This window comes from Suncus etruscus, chromosome 2 (genome assembly GCF_024139225.1).
Source record: "Suncus etruscus isolate mSunEtr1 chromosome 2, mSunEtr1.pri.cur, whole genome shotgun sequence".
Classification (NCBI taxonomy): domain Eukaryota; kingdom Metazoa; phylum Chordata; class Mammalia; order Eulipotyphla; family Soricidae; genus Suncus; species Suncus etruscus.
This window is the reverse complement of record NC_064849.1, coordinates 153,210,668-153,230,065: the sequence shown is the minus strand read 5'-3', so window position 1 is coordinate 153,230,065 and position 19,398 is coordinate 153,210,668. Positions and strand designations below refer to the sequence as shown.

The 19,398-nt window shown below is 42.6% G+C and overlaps 1 protein-coding gene across 1 annotated transcript in view; it reads right to left on the bottom strand.

The window, feature by feature from the left end:
* Nucleotides 1-19,398, bottom strand: part of CAST (calpastatin) — a 110,657-nt gene that overhangs the window by 37,075 nt on the left and 54,184 nt on the right. Inside the window, exons 4-11 of the mRNA XM_049769178.1 lie at nucleotides 12,407-12,466; nucleotides 6,992-7,057; nucleotides 6,402-6,443; nucleotides 5,238-5,294; nucleotides 4,757-4,858; nucleotides 3,458-3,532; nucleotides 1,419-1,487; nucleotides 551-649 (exon numbers count right to left, since the gene is read on the bottom strand). Coding sequence (XP_049625135.1) covers nucleotides 551-649; nucleotides 1,419-1,487; nucleotides 3,458-3,532; nucleotides 4,757-4,858; nucleotides 5,238-5,294; nucleotides 6,402-6,443; nucleotides 6,992-7,057; nucleotides 12,407-12,466 — 570 coding nt within the window. The remainder of the gene's footprint in view (nucleotides 1-550; nucleotides 650-1,418; nucleotides 1,488-3,457; nucleotides 3,533-4,756; nucleotides 4,859-5,237; nucleotides 5,295-6,401; nucleotides 6,444-6,991; nucleotides 7,058-12,406; nucleotides 12,467-19,398) is intronic.

Sequence of the window (19,398 nt, the reverse complement as noted above, 5' to 3'; positions counted from 1 at the left end):
CGATTTCTAAGCACAGAGCCAAGAGTAACCCCTGACTGTCACCAGGTGTGGCCTAACAACAACAACAACAACAACAACAACAACAACAGGCAGGTTCCCGAGGAACATTGAATGATATTTTTTCTGAAAAAGGGGTAGATGGTCAAATAATACCTCATAAATTGACATGCTCATTTTTTAAATAACAAGGAACATAATATTCCTGTCCTTTTAGTTTTTTGTTTTTTTTTTTTAGGAATCTGGAATAGAGACAAACCATTAGATGAACTCTAATGGTAGTTGGTGAATATCCAGAAATCAAAAGAAGTTCAAGTTAGAGGGCTGGAAATATCTGGTAATCAAAATTAAAATTAGTTCACTGCACCTAAATTTCAACTATAGACAGTAGGCCTTTTTGAGTCAATATGTCATGCCCTAACACCAGGGACTGCACAGACAACAAAGTCTGCTGGCTTATTGACCACAGAAAAGTCACTTCCAATATAGAACTGACACTGATAACAGCCTCATAAAACCTCTGCCCACAAGTGTGAATCTTTGCATCACATACTAAAACTTCAGGTCCTGTGTACGGTGAATTCTCTTCAGCAGTTTCCTCGGGCTCTCCTAAAGTGCTTATTAGGTCATCCAAAGCAGCATCCATGCCTGACTGGAAAGAAAGAGAGCAATATTCAGATGCCACTTGTCACATATCACACATCAATTATGATGTTTTAAACACTACAAAAAAAAAAAAAGAGCATTCATTTGGTTTCTAGCAGACCATCTATAAAATTCCAGAGGGCAATTCTGGATTGAAAAGATTAAAAAAACCAGGGCTGAGGTGTAAGTCAAGCCTTATATGATCACAAGCCTTATATGATGTGGTCTGGACTGCCTTCATTGTACCATGTGGTCTTGAACACATGCATATGCACCAAGTTTCAAAATCTGTAGCTAGGTAAAATTCAATATGGTTCAATACATATTCCATAATTTCAAACTATCAGAAGACATTAGTTTTGTGGACAAATGAAATAACCCAGCTCTGATCACATTGCTATATGCACAGGAGAGAGGGTCAGCATATATTATTACGCAGCAATGGTTTTCCAGTCATATTCACAAAGAACCCCAACAAAACCTAGCATAACTTCTAAGTAGGGACAAGCTCTAAACATTGCTCTTTATCCTTTCACTCATTTGTGCTTTCTTTGTGCACTTAAGACTTTACAAAACAGACATGACAAGAGGATTGTACATGGGAGAAATGACAGTTTCTGTCATTTCAATATGAAATGTCAATATGCCCTTACAGTAGTGAACTGTATAGAAGAATGCCTCCACCCTCCCTGAAAGTCAGATGGTTTCATTGTGAAGAATATTGCCACATTTAAAGGGAAAAACCATGATTTTGGGGAAAGAATCTCTCTTCTTACCTTTCCAGAAGGTTCACTGGGTGTCGGTTCAACTGGCCCAACAGATGTCGTTGATTTATTTTCTTTTTTCTGTTTATATTTGATAAGAAATAAAATATACCTCACATACCTTCATAGAATTCAACATTATTAGACTCTAAAGTGAGTTCATAATATTCACCACCTGGGTCATACACTGAATGAACATTTGCTGTGTTTGGACATGATATTATTTGTGCTGTTTCTTTTCCCATAAGGCAAAAACAATACCACTCTCACTTTGTGGCCAAAGCAATATCAGAAATATCAGGCCACTTTCCCTGGGTCACACAGAAAGAACGGGCACATGTTTTAATCTAACACAGTATCCATCTCTGTTCAGTTGGCTTCTCTCTGGGCCTCAACCCATCCTACAACATCCATAAACTTTCTGGAATACTCAGTTGTAGCTGTTACCTCCTTGGTCTCTCAGCAACCCATTGTCTTTTAATACCCACTAACTGCATTTAACTTAATGCTGTACTTCCTGCTTGCCTTTGCCACTGCTGCACTAGCAAAGATCACCAATTCTCTTCTGAGCTGCAAGTTCCAAGCCTTTCCTCAGACTCAATGTGGCCAGATGTCTGATCTGGTGAGCAAAGCTCCTCTCTGCCTGCCTGATGTGGGTCAGCCACAAGAAGTGGGAACAGGCATCAAGGAAGGGTAAGAGTGCAGGCCAGCAAAGGTGTAAGGTAGGAAAGCAGGAGGCACAGCTGGGGTAGAGCCTGGTGTGAAGTGTGGGGGAAACTGAGGCATCTCTACATGGTCCTTTCTCTCTCAAAGGCTGGACCTAACTGATGCCTCCCTCTAGCTTTCCTCCACTATTTTTGGCCATCTTGGCTGCCTCTGCATCTTCTGTCTGCCAAAACTGATGTTTCAGAGAAACAAGCTACACATTTTAATTTTGTTTCTGGGGGTTCTATGGGGGTGGTACAGCCTCAGCACCTGAAGGACAGACAGTGTGTGTGTGTGTGTGTGTGTGTGTGTGTGTGTGTGTCATCAGTTCCCTATCACCTTCACTCATACCTAGAATCAAGCCAGCGCAGGAGACCTAGCACTGCCTTTGCAGCTTTCCTAAGAGCTAACCTTCTGAGATGGCTGTCCAGACTGCCTCTGACCTTGACCAGTGGTGCCAGGAACTATCCTTGATTCTGTGCTCAGGAGAGAATATGGTGGTGCTGTGGGACCAGATATGGTGACCTGGAGTCAGTCACAGCGGGCAAGTGTCCGCAACTCCTGTAATATCTCTCCAGACACAACAGGGCATACTTTTATTTGACAACTTTCCTCAACCTCTAGCTGGTAGGGTGAGGTGTCTCCATTTTGAAAAGCAGAGGAATGGATATACTTTTTTTTTCATTCTATCTTCTCACAGATGTCTCAAGAGAGACCAGCCCCAGGAAACCAGAACTCAGCCTGACTGCAGACTCTGCAACTGTTTTGGGGTAAGGATGAGAAGAGACTGAAACCTGTACAGACAAGATATCAGCCAAGAATCCTGGGAAGAAAACTTGATCCAAAGCCAGGGTCACAGAGAGTCCTCCTGAGAGGACAACTTGGACAACTCCCAGATCAACTCCTGCAGATCTGTAAAGATGCCTGAACTGCTAGGGATTTGTTGGTAGCAAGACCACTATTGTCCACAGAAAAAGCTGAGTGCACTTTGGCTAACAGGACTGCATGGCTTGTTTAAATGCTTGTGGCCATCTTGCTTTAGTTCAACACATACTTCTAAAAGCCAGGCTTTGAGGAACTCAAATAAAAGAAACTCACATGGCTTCTGCAGACAACAGATCGTCCACAAGGTAAACAGGTGGAAGCACAAACTGAATATATAAACTGACATACTATTCCAGGGATCTAGCTCATTTTCTAGCCACTGCCTAAGAGATCCTCTTCACAAAATTTCTCTCCCAATCAGCATGGTTCTGACAAACAACCACATAGTGTGGCAGCATAGGGGACTCCAGAGTATCTCAAGGCTACATAAGCCTGATCACACAGAGGCCCCAGTTACTCACCTTGTCATCAGTTTTGCCAGAAGCCACAGCAACTGTGGTGTTTCTCACAGCAGTGGGGGTGTCCTGGGATTTCACCTATAGGTAGGAATAAGAGAACGTCAGGACTTAGGGTCTCTGAGGGGCTTTCCAAGACCTTGTGTATAATGCTATGGTTTATCCTTATGAATACCTTCTAGTATAGAGGGTCCCGAATAAACTTGTCCTATCACCTATCTCAGGCAAAGTCAAGTGTCTATTTCTCCTCCTAATGTGTGTGAGCTCCTCCTGACAGCTGGGCTAGGCCCAAAGCCTAGTGCTGACAGGCTGCATGGCTGAGCTAGGTCTCTCTTGTGGTGATAGGCTGGCTGATTTGGTATAGATGGGGCATTGGTAGGAAGAGAGGAATTTAATCAATTATTGCCTTGGTGATCCCAGTGTTACAGACTCTAGATTTTCTTTTTGTTTTTGGGCCACACCCGGTGATGCTCAGGGGTCACTCCTGGCTATGCGCTCAGAAATCACTCCTGGCTTGGGGAACCATATGGGATGCTGGGGATCGAACCATGGTCAGTCCTAGGTTAGTGCATAAAAAGCAAGCACCCCACCATTTGCACCACCGCTTGGGCACCCCCAGACTCTAGATTTTTAAGGGAAGATTGGGAAACTTGATTTGAGATAAAATTTCTTACTCTAATTGCTGTTAGCTAATTAAAAATAACTTTAATACTATTCTGAGATCATTGTGATTTTTCAAAAGATTTGAACATGTACATATGGTCTGCATTGAAGGGTTAGGTCACAAATATGCCAGATCACATCAACAGGCCTAGAACTTCCCTTCCAGGAGTTCTCAACAGGAAAGTTATTTTCTGTTCAAATATTCTGGCTCTACAAGCCCTTCCCTTCTATGCAACCCTTAAATGCCCTTGTATTATTTGATTTGATTTACAATGCTATTTATGATCAGAGTTTACGCATACAACATCCCAACAGCACACCATCCACCTGTGTCCCTTTCATCCATTGTCTCAGGACCCCTCTGCCCTACTCTCCTCTCAAATTTCTTTAAGGATCTCACATAGAGCAGAATGTGCAGGTCATAGGTGTTCTCATATCTTGGAGGAGAAGGGAAAGTTAAGAAGGAGTCACAGGCCCAAGCTCTCAGCCTGTCTGGGTGCCAGAAGGAAAGGCAGCAAATTGGCCTTTCTACAAGGATGTTTCCTAAGCAGTATATGGCCATGTGGGGGCCAAGTTCTCAAGGGCTCAGAGTTGGCTCCGCCAAGCAGTAATGGAGGCTCTGGAGCTTGTTTCTTCACTCACCTTTGGTTTAGTGGATTTCTCAGGTGGCAGCTGCTCACTTGATCTGGACGCTGCTTTTCCAGGAGGGGCCTGAATGCCGCCTGTGTCTGCTGTGTGTTTAGGCTGAAAACACAAAACAGCACAATGGAGAACAATGACAATGGCCCTCACTCACAGAGGGGAAGGAAGCTGTTCACAGCGATATCTGGGGCAGGCACACGCAATTTAGTTTATATTTGGCAGCTCTAATGTGAGGAGAATTCTGCAATTCTGCTTTGTCTACAAAATCCTGAAAGATGAGGAAGAGCTGCACAAATAAACCACAATTCTAGATACTGCCACAAGGTGGTGCCATTTCAGCAAAAAAAAAAAAAAATCAAATCCCAAACATGCCCCTACCCCACTCCATAGGACTTCAACCTAAAGGGTGGATCAGTTTTGCATTTTATCTCTCACACACAAACATTTTGCTGAATGATATTTGTATCTAATAGTGGTTTACCTCTTTGTGTTCCTTTTCTTCTATTTCTTTGGGCTTTTTCTCATGAACCACAGAGGGCTGTCAATTTCAAAAGATTAAAAACTCAGTTAGAGTGGGCTCAACTGTTTCTTTATTTGGAAAAAAAGAAAGGCACATCATAAAAGTCCCATACAGACCATTAGCCTTTTAGGAAAGGCCATGCATTGTTTGCTTAATGGCAATCCTGTCACAGTTGGTAGGGAACGTAATCAGAGAATAATTAGAAATGCACTGTGTCATCTGTTATGTTCTCAAATCGAGAACTACCTCTGAATCAGTGGCTATTTCCACTATTTCTGCAATTGGTACCTGCAAGTTCAACTATAGAACTGTCAAATGACCCCTGTTTCCACTCAGCTTGTAGAAAGGGAACTTTAATAAATCAAATTTAAAAAACTTCTTTGGGAGCTCTAGAGAGATTCTACAGGGATTAAGGCACTTTTCTGAACTATGGTTCAATCCTAGCACACAGAGCACTTCTAGGCATGACCCCTGAGCACATTGACAGAAATGATTTCTGAGCACTGCTGGGTGTAGTCTAACGTCTGCCTCTACTCAAAAATAAACAAAAAGGGGGGGTGCGTTGGTGGGGGGGAATGTTGCACTGGTGAAGGGGCATGTTCTGTTTATGAGTGAAACCCAACTACAATCATGTTTGTAATCATGGTGCTTAAATAAAGATTTTATATATTAAAAAAACTTCTTTATCAGACATGGAACATACAATATACTTTTGGATTAAATTATTAACACAGTCTGCTTCCTTGTATTACTAATTGTGCAGGCCATCACCAGAAACTAAGCTTTTATGAGTTTGAAAAGATAACCAAAAGCATTTAAATTTGGACTAGGAGATCACTTTTTTAGACTTCATAAATTTTTCCTCTAGAGTACTCACATATCTAATATTATATTATATAGCTATAATATTTATATATTTTATATATATTTATATACAACTAAATGATATATATTTCTGATTCCATATATATACTATCATAGTTATTTAAATATAATTTCATATAATCTATGATATTCAAAGAGAAATCCCAAAAAAGCTTTTTTTTTTTTTGCCATGCAGTAGCAAAGGAGAAAGTTGGTATTTGTTATTATTACAAAGAATCCTAGTTCACTGAAATCACTTACCTTTGTTGATTGTGACTTCTTCTCTGGTTCTGTCTTTACAGCCTAAACTCAGAGAAATCAATGAAGAAAAAAGAGAAAGAAAAGAAAGAAGAGACAGAGGTTAGGAGAAATGATGAACAAAATTTACAAAGCTTTTAATATAGTTTTTTCAACTCAAGAAGAAGCACAAAAGAGATGATTTTGATTTAGTTTCAAATGTGATGAGTTGAGTTTACTACACTTTGCATGGAATTACTACTCTCTAGACAAAGAGATAAGCACTTGATAACTCCCTATTGTTTTAGTCCAAGAGCAACTGACATCTTACTGTGCATATAGAAGATCAATAAAGATGCATTACTATAAAGAGCAGCTTATGCATAAGCAAAATAGAGTGCCCCTCTCTTTTTTCAAAGCCATGGGTCTGAACTTACTGCATCTGAGTGATATAGCCGTGGGATGGCAGAATAAAGAGCATGGAAAGCAGTGAGGGGATTTTTAGTGCTGATGTGAGTGTGTGGTGGCCAGGCCAGGCAGAGACTGGCACATGCTGAGTGGTGGCCATTAGTGAGTAGACACCCCGCCTGTCCCAGCATCATGAACCACATCACCTGCTTTTTGTGTCTTTTCTTGCTAGGAGTACGAGGTTCTTCCATCTGCTGGCTGGTTGGAGGGGCCTAATTTGAGAGCACAGCCCTGAGTGTGACTTTATTTAATCTGCAACATGTACAGGCATGTCGTATAATAGACATGAGCCTGACTATTGATACCCAGGTCTATTATACTACTGACTTGACTGCATCTCTTTAGGCATATGGCTAGTGTTCTAGCATGTAGTTGGTGTTTACATTCTAAGCTCTCCGGTAAGTTTTTTTAGGGTCATTAATATTTCAGGAAAAGAAGCTGCTATGGTTTTCATTACAGTTTTCCTCTACTAACTGAAAATAGAAAATGCCTACTTGGGATAATAACCTTATTTTTTCTCATTTGATACTACATGAATGGGAAAAAAGTACTTAATTTGGTATTTCTCTTTGAATATTCTGATGTATATATAAAATAATTTTCTAGACTTTAACAGGTTGATTCATAGCAACAGTATTCCCAGATCCCAAAAAGTCATATACCAGATTGTATCAATGGGTGAAGTCTACTCTGAGTCAGTCTTGGAAGGTTGCAATGAAACTAATTTTTGACCTCTTTTTCTTCTTAAAAAGCATTTCACATTTTTTAACATTTGGTTCTCACACAGAAATAGAGATGTTTCAAACCCTTTCTGGATATTTGACAATACAACCTCAAAAAATTTAGGGGGGTAGGGGGTGTTGTTTTATTTATGTTTATTTTCTGCCACATCCGGTGGCGTTCAGGAGTTACTCCTGGCTCTGCGCTCAGAAATCACTCCTGGCAGGCTTGGGAGACCATATGAGTTGCTGGGAATTAAACCTGGGTCCTCCTAGATTGGCTGCAAGGAAGGTAAATGTCCTAGTGCTGTGTTATCATGCTGGCCCCTCAAAACAATTTTGTAAACAGGGCATGGGTTTTTACTACACAGTAAAAATCCAAAGATCAATTGCATCATGACCAGATTATGATTTAGATTTCTGACTTAGTTCTTTGGGATTTTGCATAGTTCATCAAACCAAATATTACTTGCATCTAAGATAACAATCCCATAAGTATACACATTTTTGGGAAAGGTAAGCTATAAAAAAAAATAAAACAGGACTAATGCTTGCTCAAAGGATTTCTGAGTTGTTGTTTTTTTTTTTTAAGTTATGAGATTAAGAGATAGGCCTGATGCTCCCTTCTATATTTTCCTCTTTCATTTCTTGGAGGTATTAACAACTCCTATTTTTTTTTTTTAGTCTATATGGAAAGGTTTATCCCCATCTATCCTTTACAAAATCAGTGCTTTAGTCATGAAGACATGCATGTCCCTCATTTAATGGACCCTTATTATATCAATATGCTTATTGCTTGATGAAAGAAACAAAGTTCATGAAAGCATTACTCATTTCATGATATTCATGATAAAATATAACATGCCATTGATTTTTTCTATGAACCCATTATTATTAACACATTCTTCCTACCCCCTTTCTTCCTCTCTTCCTTCTATGAATTTTGTATTTAACACATTATGAATGGATTCCTCCCTCCCTCCTTCCCATCCATCCTTCCCTCCCTCCTTCCCTCCCTCCCCTCCCTCCTTCCCTCCTTCCCTCCTTCCCTCCTTCCCTCCTTCCCTCCTTCCTTCCTTCCTTCCTTCCTTCCTTCCTTCCTTCCTTCCTTCCTTCCTTCCTTCCTTCCTTCCTTCCTTCCTTCCTTCCTCCTTCCTTCCTTTCTTCCTTCCCTCCCTCCCTCTCTCCCTCCCTCAGGGCTTACTCCTGGGGATCACTCCTGGTGTGCTTGGAGGACATATGTGGTTGCTGGGTATCAAAGCTACATTGGTTGCATGCAAGCGCCTTCCCCATAATACTATCTTTTCAGCCTACAAATGTAATATATTACATACTTAACCAGGGAAATCAAACCATCTGGTATTGGAATCTATTGTACATTCTAATTTCTAATTTAGCAGTCATGTTTTTGCATGGAAGATCTCAACAATGCATTAAGAATCTCCCACTCAGGGTCGAAGTGATAGCACATCGGGTAGGGAGATTTCCTTGCATGTGGTTGACCCAGGTTCGATCTCCAGCATTCCATATGGTCCCCGAACACCAACAGGATTAATTTGTGAGTGCAGAGCCAAGAGCAGGGGTGGCAAACAGGATTTTTACCCTCACTCAAAATGGCAAAATGCAATATGTGTTTAATATATTATTGCTAAAATTATATGCTTTTGTGTGAGTGTTTGTCTGTTTTGGCAGGTCACTGTGTGGTGTGGCTCTCTGACTCTCACAGTTTAAAATTTTGGCTCTTTGTGTCGAACTTGTTCACCACCCCTGGCCAAGAGTAACCCCTAAGCACTGTCAGGTATGGCTCAAAAAATAAAAACAAAACAATGTCCCCAGTCATGGATGCAAACAGCGTAAATAAACTGTACATTTCAAACATAAAGCAGCTTTATATCAGTCATTATATCATTATTAACACATTATATCATTATTTATATCAGTAATTGTATCATTATTAACACATGTCTTACATTTATTTCTGGTGATGCTACTGCTTATATATATTTATATAGTCAAGACCAATAATAACTAATGCCTACTGATTACCATTTAGTACACCATGGACTGTTTGAAACTTTCCATGAGCCAAGTTATCTAGTACTCAAAATAACTGTCTGGGACGGAGGTCATTATGACTGCTATATTTTCATCATTATCACCCTCACTTCATGTAAGACATTAGGGCACACAAAGCTAAGTCTCCAAGGACACCCATGGTGGTGCAGGTGCAGAAACTACCATCCAAATCCTCACCCTGACTGCAGATATGGGAGAGTCCTAAAGTGATCATGGGCAGGCGCAGGGGCAGGAGCAGTCAAGAACTGTACCTGATCAGAAACAACTCAACCATCTTCCACCTCTGCAGCACAATTGTTATGTCTAATGTGCCATGGAAAGAGATGCAGAATGCCCAGGACCTCTCCCCTACATATTCAAAATTGTACAGACTAGGATTGGGAGTTAGCATGTGCCAAATCAACATCTTTTCTCTAGCAATGCATAACACTGGCAGACACTTGTTTGGTCTTCATTGTGAGTCATGTGGTAGAGGACCAGTGAGGGGTGACTGGGGAGGGCAATGCCACTGGATACACTCAAGGAATGGGAAGCTGCAGATCCCACAGCCAAAGGCCACACTGCTCTATAGTTCTCTTTGAGAGCTCTCTCTCTCTCTCTCTCTCTCTCTCTCTCTCTCTCTCTCTCTCTCTCTCTCTCTCTTTCTCACACACACACACACACACACACACTCACTCATTCTCTCTCTTTCATGGTTCTCCTCTATCCTGTCTTGTCATCTCTCTCCTATTGGTTGGTCTTCTTGCCTTCCTTCCTCTCTCTTTCATGCTTAATTTTCCCTCCTACTTTTACTCACTTGCTCAGTACTAACTTTCCTCTCTCTCTCCCCCCCCATTTTCCCTCCCCCTCACTTTCCCTTTCCCCCAGTCCACAGGAATGCCAACAGTTCTCATGAGTACTCAGTAGAGAAATGCCATAAATTTAAAACCCAAAACAAAACAAACAAAAAAGAAATGCCTTAAGAGTTTGCTGACAGGAGTCGGAGAGATAGTACAGCAGGTAGTGTGTTTGCCTTGTGTTCAGCTGACCCAGGTTCAATCCTCAGCAATCTCATATGGTCTCTTGAGACTGCCAGGAGTAACCCCTGAGCATCAAACAGTAATTCCCCAAAACACAAACAAACAAAAGAGAGTTTGTTGACACTTGTGCTGGACAATAGGTACCTTGAACAGTCCATAGGGAATGGACAAAAATCTGGCAGGGGGGGCAAAGGCAAACCAAAAGAATAATAAGCAAATTTCATTTTTCTGGCTCTACTTCTGTTTCCTAGCTTTAGTTTTCACAAACTTACAAGTTCAATGTAAACTTTTCTTTGGGGGGTAGTTGCTTCTTTCATGGTTTTAAAATTATTTTGAAATTAAGATCATATGTTTAATTTAGCACAATAAAAACAGGCAATCACATCCCATAAACTGATTATGGATTAGATGAGAAGACATTGAGAATAAGACTTAAAATTTAAAGTTCTACAATTTTGTAAATTATTAAAAAAAATGCCAAAGTTTTATAATATTTTTTGTAAATTGTAAAAAAAATACAGCTAAAAATAAATTTAGGGGCTAGAGAGATAGTATAGTGAGTAAGGTGTTTGCCTGACATGCAGCCAACCTGAATTTCCATTTAGTCCTCCAAGCACCACCAGGAGTGATTCCTGAGCACAGAGCCAGAGTAATCCCTAAGCATACTGGATATGGCAACCCCCCCCCCAAATAAATGAATAAATTTAGGAGTAAACCTGAGCACTTCCAGGTGTGACTCAAAAATAAAATGAAAAAATATTTTAAAAATGAATGCTCAGTGACAAACTTAGGAGCTAATCATGACACTGTATTTCAAAATACTCAACAATGTCTTTTAAAACATCAATATTCAGGATGAGGCCAAGAAGTTTATTTAGTAGTTTAGACCTCAACAGTAGTTTTAGTTCTTAACAGCATACTAAACTACAGTGCTAGTTCTTTCATTTTGTTTTGTTTCTGGGCCATACCCTACAGCATTCAGGAATTACTCCTGGCTCTGGACTCAGAAATCACTCCTGGCAAACTCAGGAGACCATATGGAATGCCAGGGATTGCACCCAGGTCTGTCCCAGGTCTGTCATATGCAAGGCAAATGCCCTACTGCTGTGCTATCGCTCCAGCCCATATAGTGATAGTTCTAAATGATGGTCTATGTTCATGACAGAAATGGGAAACAATGAGAAGGAACAAAGGGGTAAAGGTGATTCCCAACTAGAGTCGCATGAATGATGGAGCCAGGATGGCTCTTAGAGGCACTGGAGAATCTTGGCTCTTTGTCCCCAGGTTGTAGCCTCAAAATCAAATGGAAAGAAGACTCTTGGCTCTTAAGAACTACCGTAGTTGAAAGCATCACGCGCATTTTTTTCACACTCCTCCATCCCCAAGAAAGAGCTCAAGATCACTAATTGTGGGAGAAGGTATAAGGCAGCTCCTCAGAAATGGGCCCACTCTGTCTCACAACATACCTCTCAGGCATCCCTCCTCTCTTCTCTGTAGAAATCCCAAAAAGTGACTTTGAGATAAAAGTCCCAACAAAGCCATAGAGTTTGTTGATAGTAGGGTGCCCCATATTACTCTGATAAACTGAGTTGGTTCTCAACAACCCCCAGGGAATGAGGAAGAAAATGGACACTTCCTTCACTCAGCTTCCCCGAATACACTTCATGCATCAAATATGAGTATACATGAGTTCATTCTTCCCAACTTAGGGCCATTCACTCAAGAGAGGAGGAAGGATATTCCATACCTTGGGCTGTGTGGAATTCATGCTGGAAAATCGGCTGGTTGACGCAAAGGAAGTTGAGACCTAGAAAGGAAGGAAATATAAAGCGTCATTCTTGTTAATATATAACTAACTTTGCCTTTAGCATTAGTGAAGCAATTTTTTAATTTTTACTTAAGTTTTGCTTTTGGGGTGATACCTGGAGATGCTCAGGGGTTACTCCTAGCTTTGTACTCAAGAATTACTCCTGGTGGCATGTGAAGGGCCATGTGGGATGCTGGGGATGGACCCCAAGTCAGCTACAAAGCAAGTGTCCTATCCATTGTACTATTGCTTCAGCTTCAGACTTTTTTTTTTAATAGTGCCACCATGAAATTACAAAATTATTCATGATTGGGTTTCAGGGTTACAATGTTCAATATTGATTCTTCACCAGTGTCTACTTCTCTCAACCAATGTCCTCCTACACCATTATTTACTCCCACCAGTTTGTTCCTGTATGAGACACTTTTTTCTTTTATATATAAGGTTTTGCACTCTAGTTAATAGTATTGTTCTGATAGGGTTCCATACTAACATTTTCTCACCTTCAGCACCATCTCCTCCTCCTGATTGAGCACATTCCTCCACCATAGGTGTTTCCCACCCACCCCATCCTCTGTCCTCCAGACCCCTCTAAGAGGGGGGGCTTCCTACTGAATACTAGTTCTCATGTTATGGACCAAATTTGCTCTCAACTGTTCTCCTTGGTGTTGCCTCATCTCCAGAGAACCTCCTCCATACAAGTCCAGTAGGTAGGAGGTTGGTGGTTAAAGATGGGTGACCAGATTTAATGGGTTCAAGTGTTTGGGTGCTACTTGCTAAATGACCTGAAAAAATTTATTTAAATTTTTCTGATCTGCAGATCTTGACACTTTTCTTTAGTAAGTAGTAACTACCCATGTCTGCTTGGGTTATTGTTATTGTTATAGTTATTGCTATAGTTCCTACTGAGTTTTTTGTCCAGATAACATGATCTTCGGGCTAATAGCAAATTGTTCAAATGTGAGCCCAACTGTTACTTCTTGTGAGTCTCAGTTTGGAATTTCCAGTATATAAGATGGGAGAGACACCATCTATGTCACAGGATTCTAAATACTTGACATAGTGTTATATGCCACAGGTATTCATTAGGTACAGGTATTCATTAGTTATTCTACATATTATAAAGCTATAGCTGTTTCATTAGTTATTAACAAATCATTCCTATAATAGGAGCCAGAGACAGAAAGAGTTTAAGGCACTTGTCTTGCATGTGGCCAGCCCTAGGGTCCAATCCTCAGCATTGCATGGCCCCCAGAGCATAGTACTGGAGCAGATCTAAGCACCTAAATCATGAAGAAGTTACTCCTAGTCTACTCCGTAAGACAGAAAAGAACACAGTTGTCAGCTCTATCCAGCAGATGCATCACCTCTCAGGGTTCTGAGTGGGTAGGTGGGGGCTGGGAAGAGAGTGGCACTGCCCTGTTTCCTGACTCATCTTGGCTCTTCTTAGAGGCCAAGGGTAAAGAAATGCCTTCTGAGGAACGCATGTGGCAGTGGTCTCATCTCAGTCCCTCCCAACAAAATAGAAGGAAGCTTTGCAGGTCAGCTACTGCAGATTTCACTGTATTACACTGGTGAGTACTGAAGCCACTATCACCACCTCTTGTGAATCCAGCCAGGCCCACACAGACCTCTCCACACTGAGACCAACAGTACAGTGGGGAGGGCTCTTGCCTTGCATGTGACCCACCTGGCTTCAAGACCCTACATATGGCACACAGGGTACACCAAGCTACCAGGAGTGATCCCTGAGTGTAGAGCAGGAGAAACCCCTGAGCACCACCACATGTGGCCTCAAAACAAACCAAAGAGAAAAAGAAAACTCCCAACACTTGAGTCCAGGGAATCCATCTGGCACTGCAGCCTTCTTAAGTGTCAGTCTGCTGGGAAATAGCTGCTGACCTGCCAACTGTATCCACCCTGTCTTTGAAGCCACTACCAAGACCAGTGTGAGCCCATCATTAACTCAGGAAGGAAGGAAGGAAGGAAGGAAGGAAGGAAGGAAGGAAGGAAGGAAGGAAGGAAGGAAGGAAGGAAGGAAGGAAGGAAGGAAGGAAGGAAGGAAGGAAGGAAGGAAGGAAGGAAGGGAAGGAGGAAGAAATAAGGAAAGGAAGGAAGAAGGAAAGGAGGGAGAAAGGGAGGAATAAGGAAGAAAAGGAGGGAGCGAGGGAGAAAGGGAGGAAGAAAAGGAGGAATAAGGAAGGAAGGGAGGGAGGAAGGGAGGGAAGAGAGAGGAAGGAAGGAAGGAAAGAAGGAAGGAAGGGAAGGAGGAAGAAATAAGGAAAGGAGGGAAGAAGGAAAGGAGGGAGAAAGGGAGGAATAAGGAAGGAAGGGAGGGAGGGAGGGAGGGAGGGAGGGAGAAAGGGAGGAATAAGGAAGGAAGGGAGGGAGGAAGGAAGAAAGGGAGGAAGAAAAGGAGGAATAAGGATGGAAGGGAGGGAGGAAGGGTGGGAAGGAGAGAGGAAGGAAGGAAGGAAGGAAGGAAGGAAGGAAGGAAGGAAGGAAGGAAGGAAGGAAGGAAGGAAGGAAGGAAGGAAGGAAGGAAGGAAGGAAGGAAGGAAGGAAGGAAGGAAGGAAGGAAGGAAGGGAGGAAGGAAGGAAGGCAAGGTCTTGCCCATGGGACCTCAGGAGGACAAAGGCCATGCCAGGCTGCTGAGAGCCCTCCACCTTGCCTCTCCCCCCCCTCTCCTCTGCTATGCTAACCCCCCAACTCTACCTCTGCTCCTGACCTTCCTGCTATGGGAATCCTCACCCCCTCTAGCCTCCCCTCCCAGCCCTTGGCAGGCACAATCACAGGAGTCAGAACTGATTCACCAGCCCTAGCCATTCCCTCTCACCCAGGCAGCTGCTCTGGTGTCCTTCTTCACACCAGCCCGGCCTGAGCTTGCTGAGGGTCTCTTGGGGCCACAGCCCACTCTGTTCCTGAAGCTAACCCCACAGATCACCCTCCCTGACTCAAGACCCTCCCCAGCCCCCTTGGCTCCTGGAAGCTTCTTCTACCCTCTCATGTCCTCAGAGGTTGTCCGCCTCTGATACCTATGCCGGTGTTTACTAGGCAAGCTCATCCTTCCACACCTTCATCACAATTTCTGACCCCCTTGGGTCCATTTCCTTGGGCCCTCACTCACCTTTCTTCCTCCCAGATGGTGTTGAGGGCACTACTGGCTCCACACTTGACACTCCTTACCCACCCACCCATCCTCACTGATTCCTCACCTGGAACTGGGGCCACACCAGAGCAGTATGAGGTCATGTGGGGGATGCCTTCGTGAGTCATCTCCTGGCGGCCTTCTCCCACACTCATGGCCTGGGCCTGCATCTACTACCACACCCAGATCTCTCACACTCTGCATGAGTTTCTCTAGCTCCAACCCCTTCCTATGGCACCTGAGCAGAGCAATTCTCCAGAGACCCACCTGCACCCTTGGCCAACTCAAACACCATTTTGCTGAGTCACATGTCTACATGTCTTTTATTTATTTATTTTTTTGGTTTTTGGGTCACACCCAGCAGCGCTCAGGGGACCATATGGGATGCCAGGATTCGAACCACTGTCCTTCTGCATGCAAGGCAAATGACTTACCACTGTGCTATCTCTCTGGCCCCTGAGTCACAGGTCTTACAGTCTTTGCTGTCTCTTGGATCCACACATCCAGACTTATGAGAGGGAGAGAAAAGAAAAAAGAGAAAGAGGAAGAGAGAGAAGCCCAAGCTCTAGACTTGTGAAATTCCAGTTGTTACAGAGTTCAGGTTATTATACAAAATCTCAGTGTTCAGTGACCTCACATACAAACTGAGAAGAGTGATCATGACCTCACAGCACTGATTCAAGACTGAGTTAGGGCCAAGAGATAAAAAGTGCAAGGGTTAAGGCTCTGCCTTGCTTATGACTGACCTTGGTTCAATCTAATGTGGAGTCACTCCTCGCCACAAAAGAAGTGATTTAATGTGCATGGTAACCAGTCACAACAGTGTCAAGGGATAAAGGCTGAAAGGCACCATCCCTCAGTGTTGTCATTATGGGAACCCATAATGTTCCCACTCCTTCCAACCCCCGTGCCTTTCTCTTTCCTACAAAACTAGCCTCACCCATGCCTCACCTCAAAAACTCAGCTGAGATGTAACACCTGCTTTGGCTCACATCACCTTAAGTCTTACCCAAAACATCTGTCCTTCTCACTCAGCCCTGAGTCATGCAGATTGTGTTGGAGGGTAACTGTGCTCCCTTGGGAGGACACTTTAGATCTCATCAATGAACCAAAGGACTAACTGAAAGGCAGGGCCATTCCCACTCCCCAGCCAATCTTGGTGCACAGGAGCTCAGAAACTACTTCTGAAGGGGCTGGAGCAGTGGTGCAAGCGGTAGGGCGTTTGCCTTGCACGTGCTAACCCAGGACTACTGCGGTTTGATCCCCTGGAGTCCCATATGGTCCCCCAAATCAGGAGCGATTTCTGAGCACATAGCCAGGAGTAACCTGAGTGTCACCGAGTGTGGCCCAAAAACCAAAAAAAATTTTTTTGGAAAAAAAAAAAAAAAGAAAGAAAGAAACTACCACTGAAATCTGTTCCCAGGTGCAGGAGTCTCATTTTAGCAGTGAAGCATAGCTTAATGCTGTTTTTTTATTTTCTTTAGTTTTGAGGGCCAAACCTGGTGGGATTCTGTGCTTAGGGATTAATCCTGGTGGGGCCAGAGGACCATATATGGCTCTGGTGCAGTGATTCTCAAATAGTGGGGCATGCCCCCAGAGGGGGGCTCGAGGCTCAGTAAAGGGGGGGGGCACGTTTGATCTTGGCAAACACTGTCATAACAAGCTAAGCCCCGTGTCTATGTCTCCATATGTCTCTGGAGCTGAGAGTTGCTGTGTCCTGCTTCAAACCCTGCTTCGAAAAGCTATGCACTGCAAAACGTGCTCATTGTAGCCATGAATCCAGATATCGCCTATGATTAAAAAATCAACTCAAATTATTTGATATGTTTTTGTTTTGCAGGTTAAAGATTTTTTAAATAAAGATACTATTTACAGTCGCTCAGGGGGCGTGAAAAATGTTTTCTTCTTCCTGGGGGGGGCATGACAGAAAATAACTGAGAAGCACTGATAGTGTAAGCTGCATGCAAGGCAAACACCTTAACACAGGGGTCTCAAACTCAATTTACCTGGGGGCCACAGGAGGCAAAGTCGGGGTGAGGCAGGGCCGCATAAGGGATTTCTCTTACCGAATATTCGCAATAAAAAATCACATTAGTAAGAAAAAAAATCACAAAAAATCGCATTAAACATTTGCATACCCCGAATGGAACTGCTCGGGGTATGTGAATGTTTAATGTGATTTTTTCCTTACTAATGCGATTTTTATTGATTAATTGTGAATACTGCGATATTTGAAGGCCGGCCGAGGGCCACAAAATGTTGTACGGAGGGCCGCAAATGGCCCGTGGGCTGCGAGTTTGAGACCCCTGCCTTAACATGTACAATCTTTCCTGACATTCCTGGTTTGTTTTGAAAATCTGGAATCAAGATGTTGGTAAGAGAAGACTGAAGCTTATCATGACCTCCCAGGGCCTTGGAGCTCACAGGTTAAAGGATTGAAACTCTAAGGGTTAGCTTCCCAGAATGGAAAGACCACACACCGCCCAGGGTTATTAGGAGAGTCAGATCAGCTCCCAAATGTCAGTGCAATTTGGGCAAAACACAAAACAAATATTAGTGTTTCTAAAATTAAAAAAAAATCTCAAACAACTCATTTTTACTCAAAATGAGTTTTGCTAGATGTTCCACAAAGTAAAACAACTGTTTCTGAGCCGTAAGATTTTTACTTAATTGCACCCTCAATAGCAAAAAGCTAGGAAATGACAAATTTGCAAAACCAAAGCTATTCCCTCATAGGAACTAAACTGTGAGACCTGAGCTCAAACTCCATGAAGGTGCTCAAACATCTCCACAATCTGGACCATTGCAGTTGTTTTACCATATCTGCTAAATGAAAAGATGACTGTATACCAGTAGATACACGAGTGTGGTCTGCTCACTAAAGTGCAGCAGTCTGTGGTTGATTCCACCGAAACTATGCTGAATGAAAGTCAGAAAAATGTTTAGAACTATGTAATGCGAACACCCAATCATTACATCATTGTTATCACCCCCAAACTGAGACACTTTGAACACACACACATACACACATGCATATAAAATGCCTGGGTTGTTTCTACTAAAACTAAGAACCAGCAGAGAGCAATTGAGGCAGCATTCTTTGAGGGAGGACTGATGGCCTCCAAGCAGTGAGGAGCCCAATTATATGTAGACTCCATGTCTTTCCCATGATGATACATTTCTCATGACAGGGCTGAAGACTCAGAGGTTGAAGTCTGTCTACTGTTGCTCTCATTATCACACAGCCATTTTTGCCACATCTCTCATTACTACATGTAATAATAGTGCTTTTACTTATTTTTAAATGTTTTCTTGAGAGCCAGAGCCATAGAACAGCAGGTATAATGTTTGTTTTGTATGGATGGGGCTGAACCAAGCTCATTCATCCCATATGGTCTCCTGAATCCATCAGGGGTGATCTCTGAATGCAGAGCCAGGAGTGACTCCTGAGCATCACAATGTGGGCCCCCAAATAAATGTTTTATTAAATTTTTGTGGTTTGCAATATTATTAATAATGATTTTTCAGGCACATAATTCCTACACCTCCCCCATCACCAGTGAAACCCCCCCCCCAAGGATTCCAATACACTTCCCTCTCAACACCACCACAATCACTGTGTGGATCAATTCTTTCATTGAGTTGACACTGGTCTTTTGTTGCTTCCTTGCTTTGTATCTTTAAATCCACATATCAGAGAGAACTTTCTGAATCTATCTCTTTCCTATGAACTTCACTCAGCCATTCATGCTGCTGCTAATTGCATGATTTTATTCAATAATA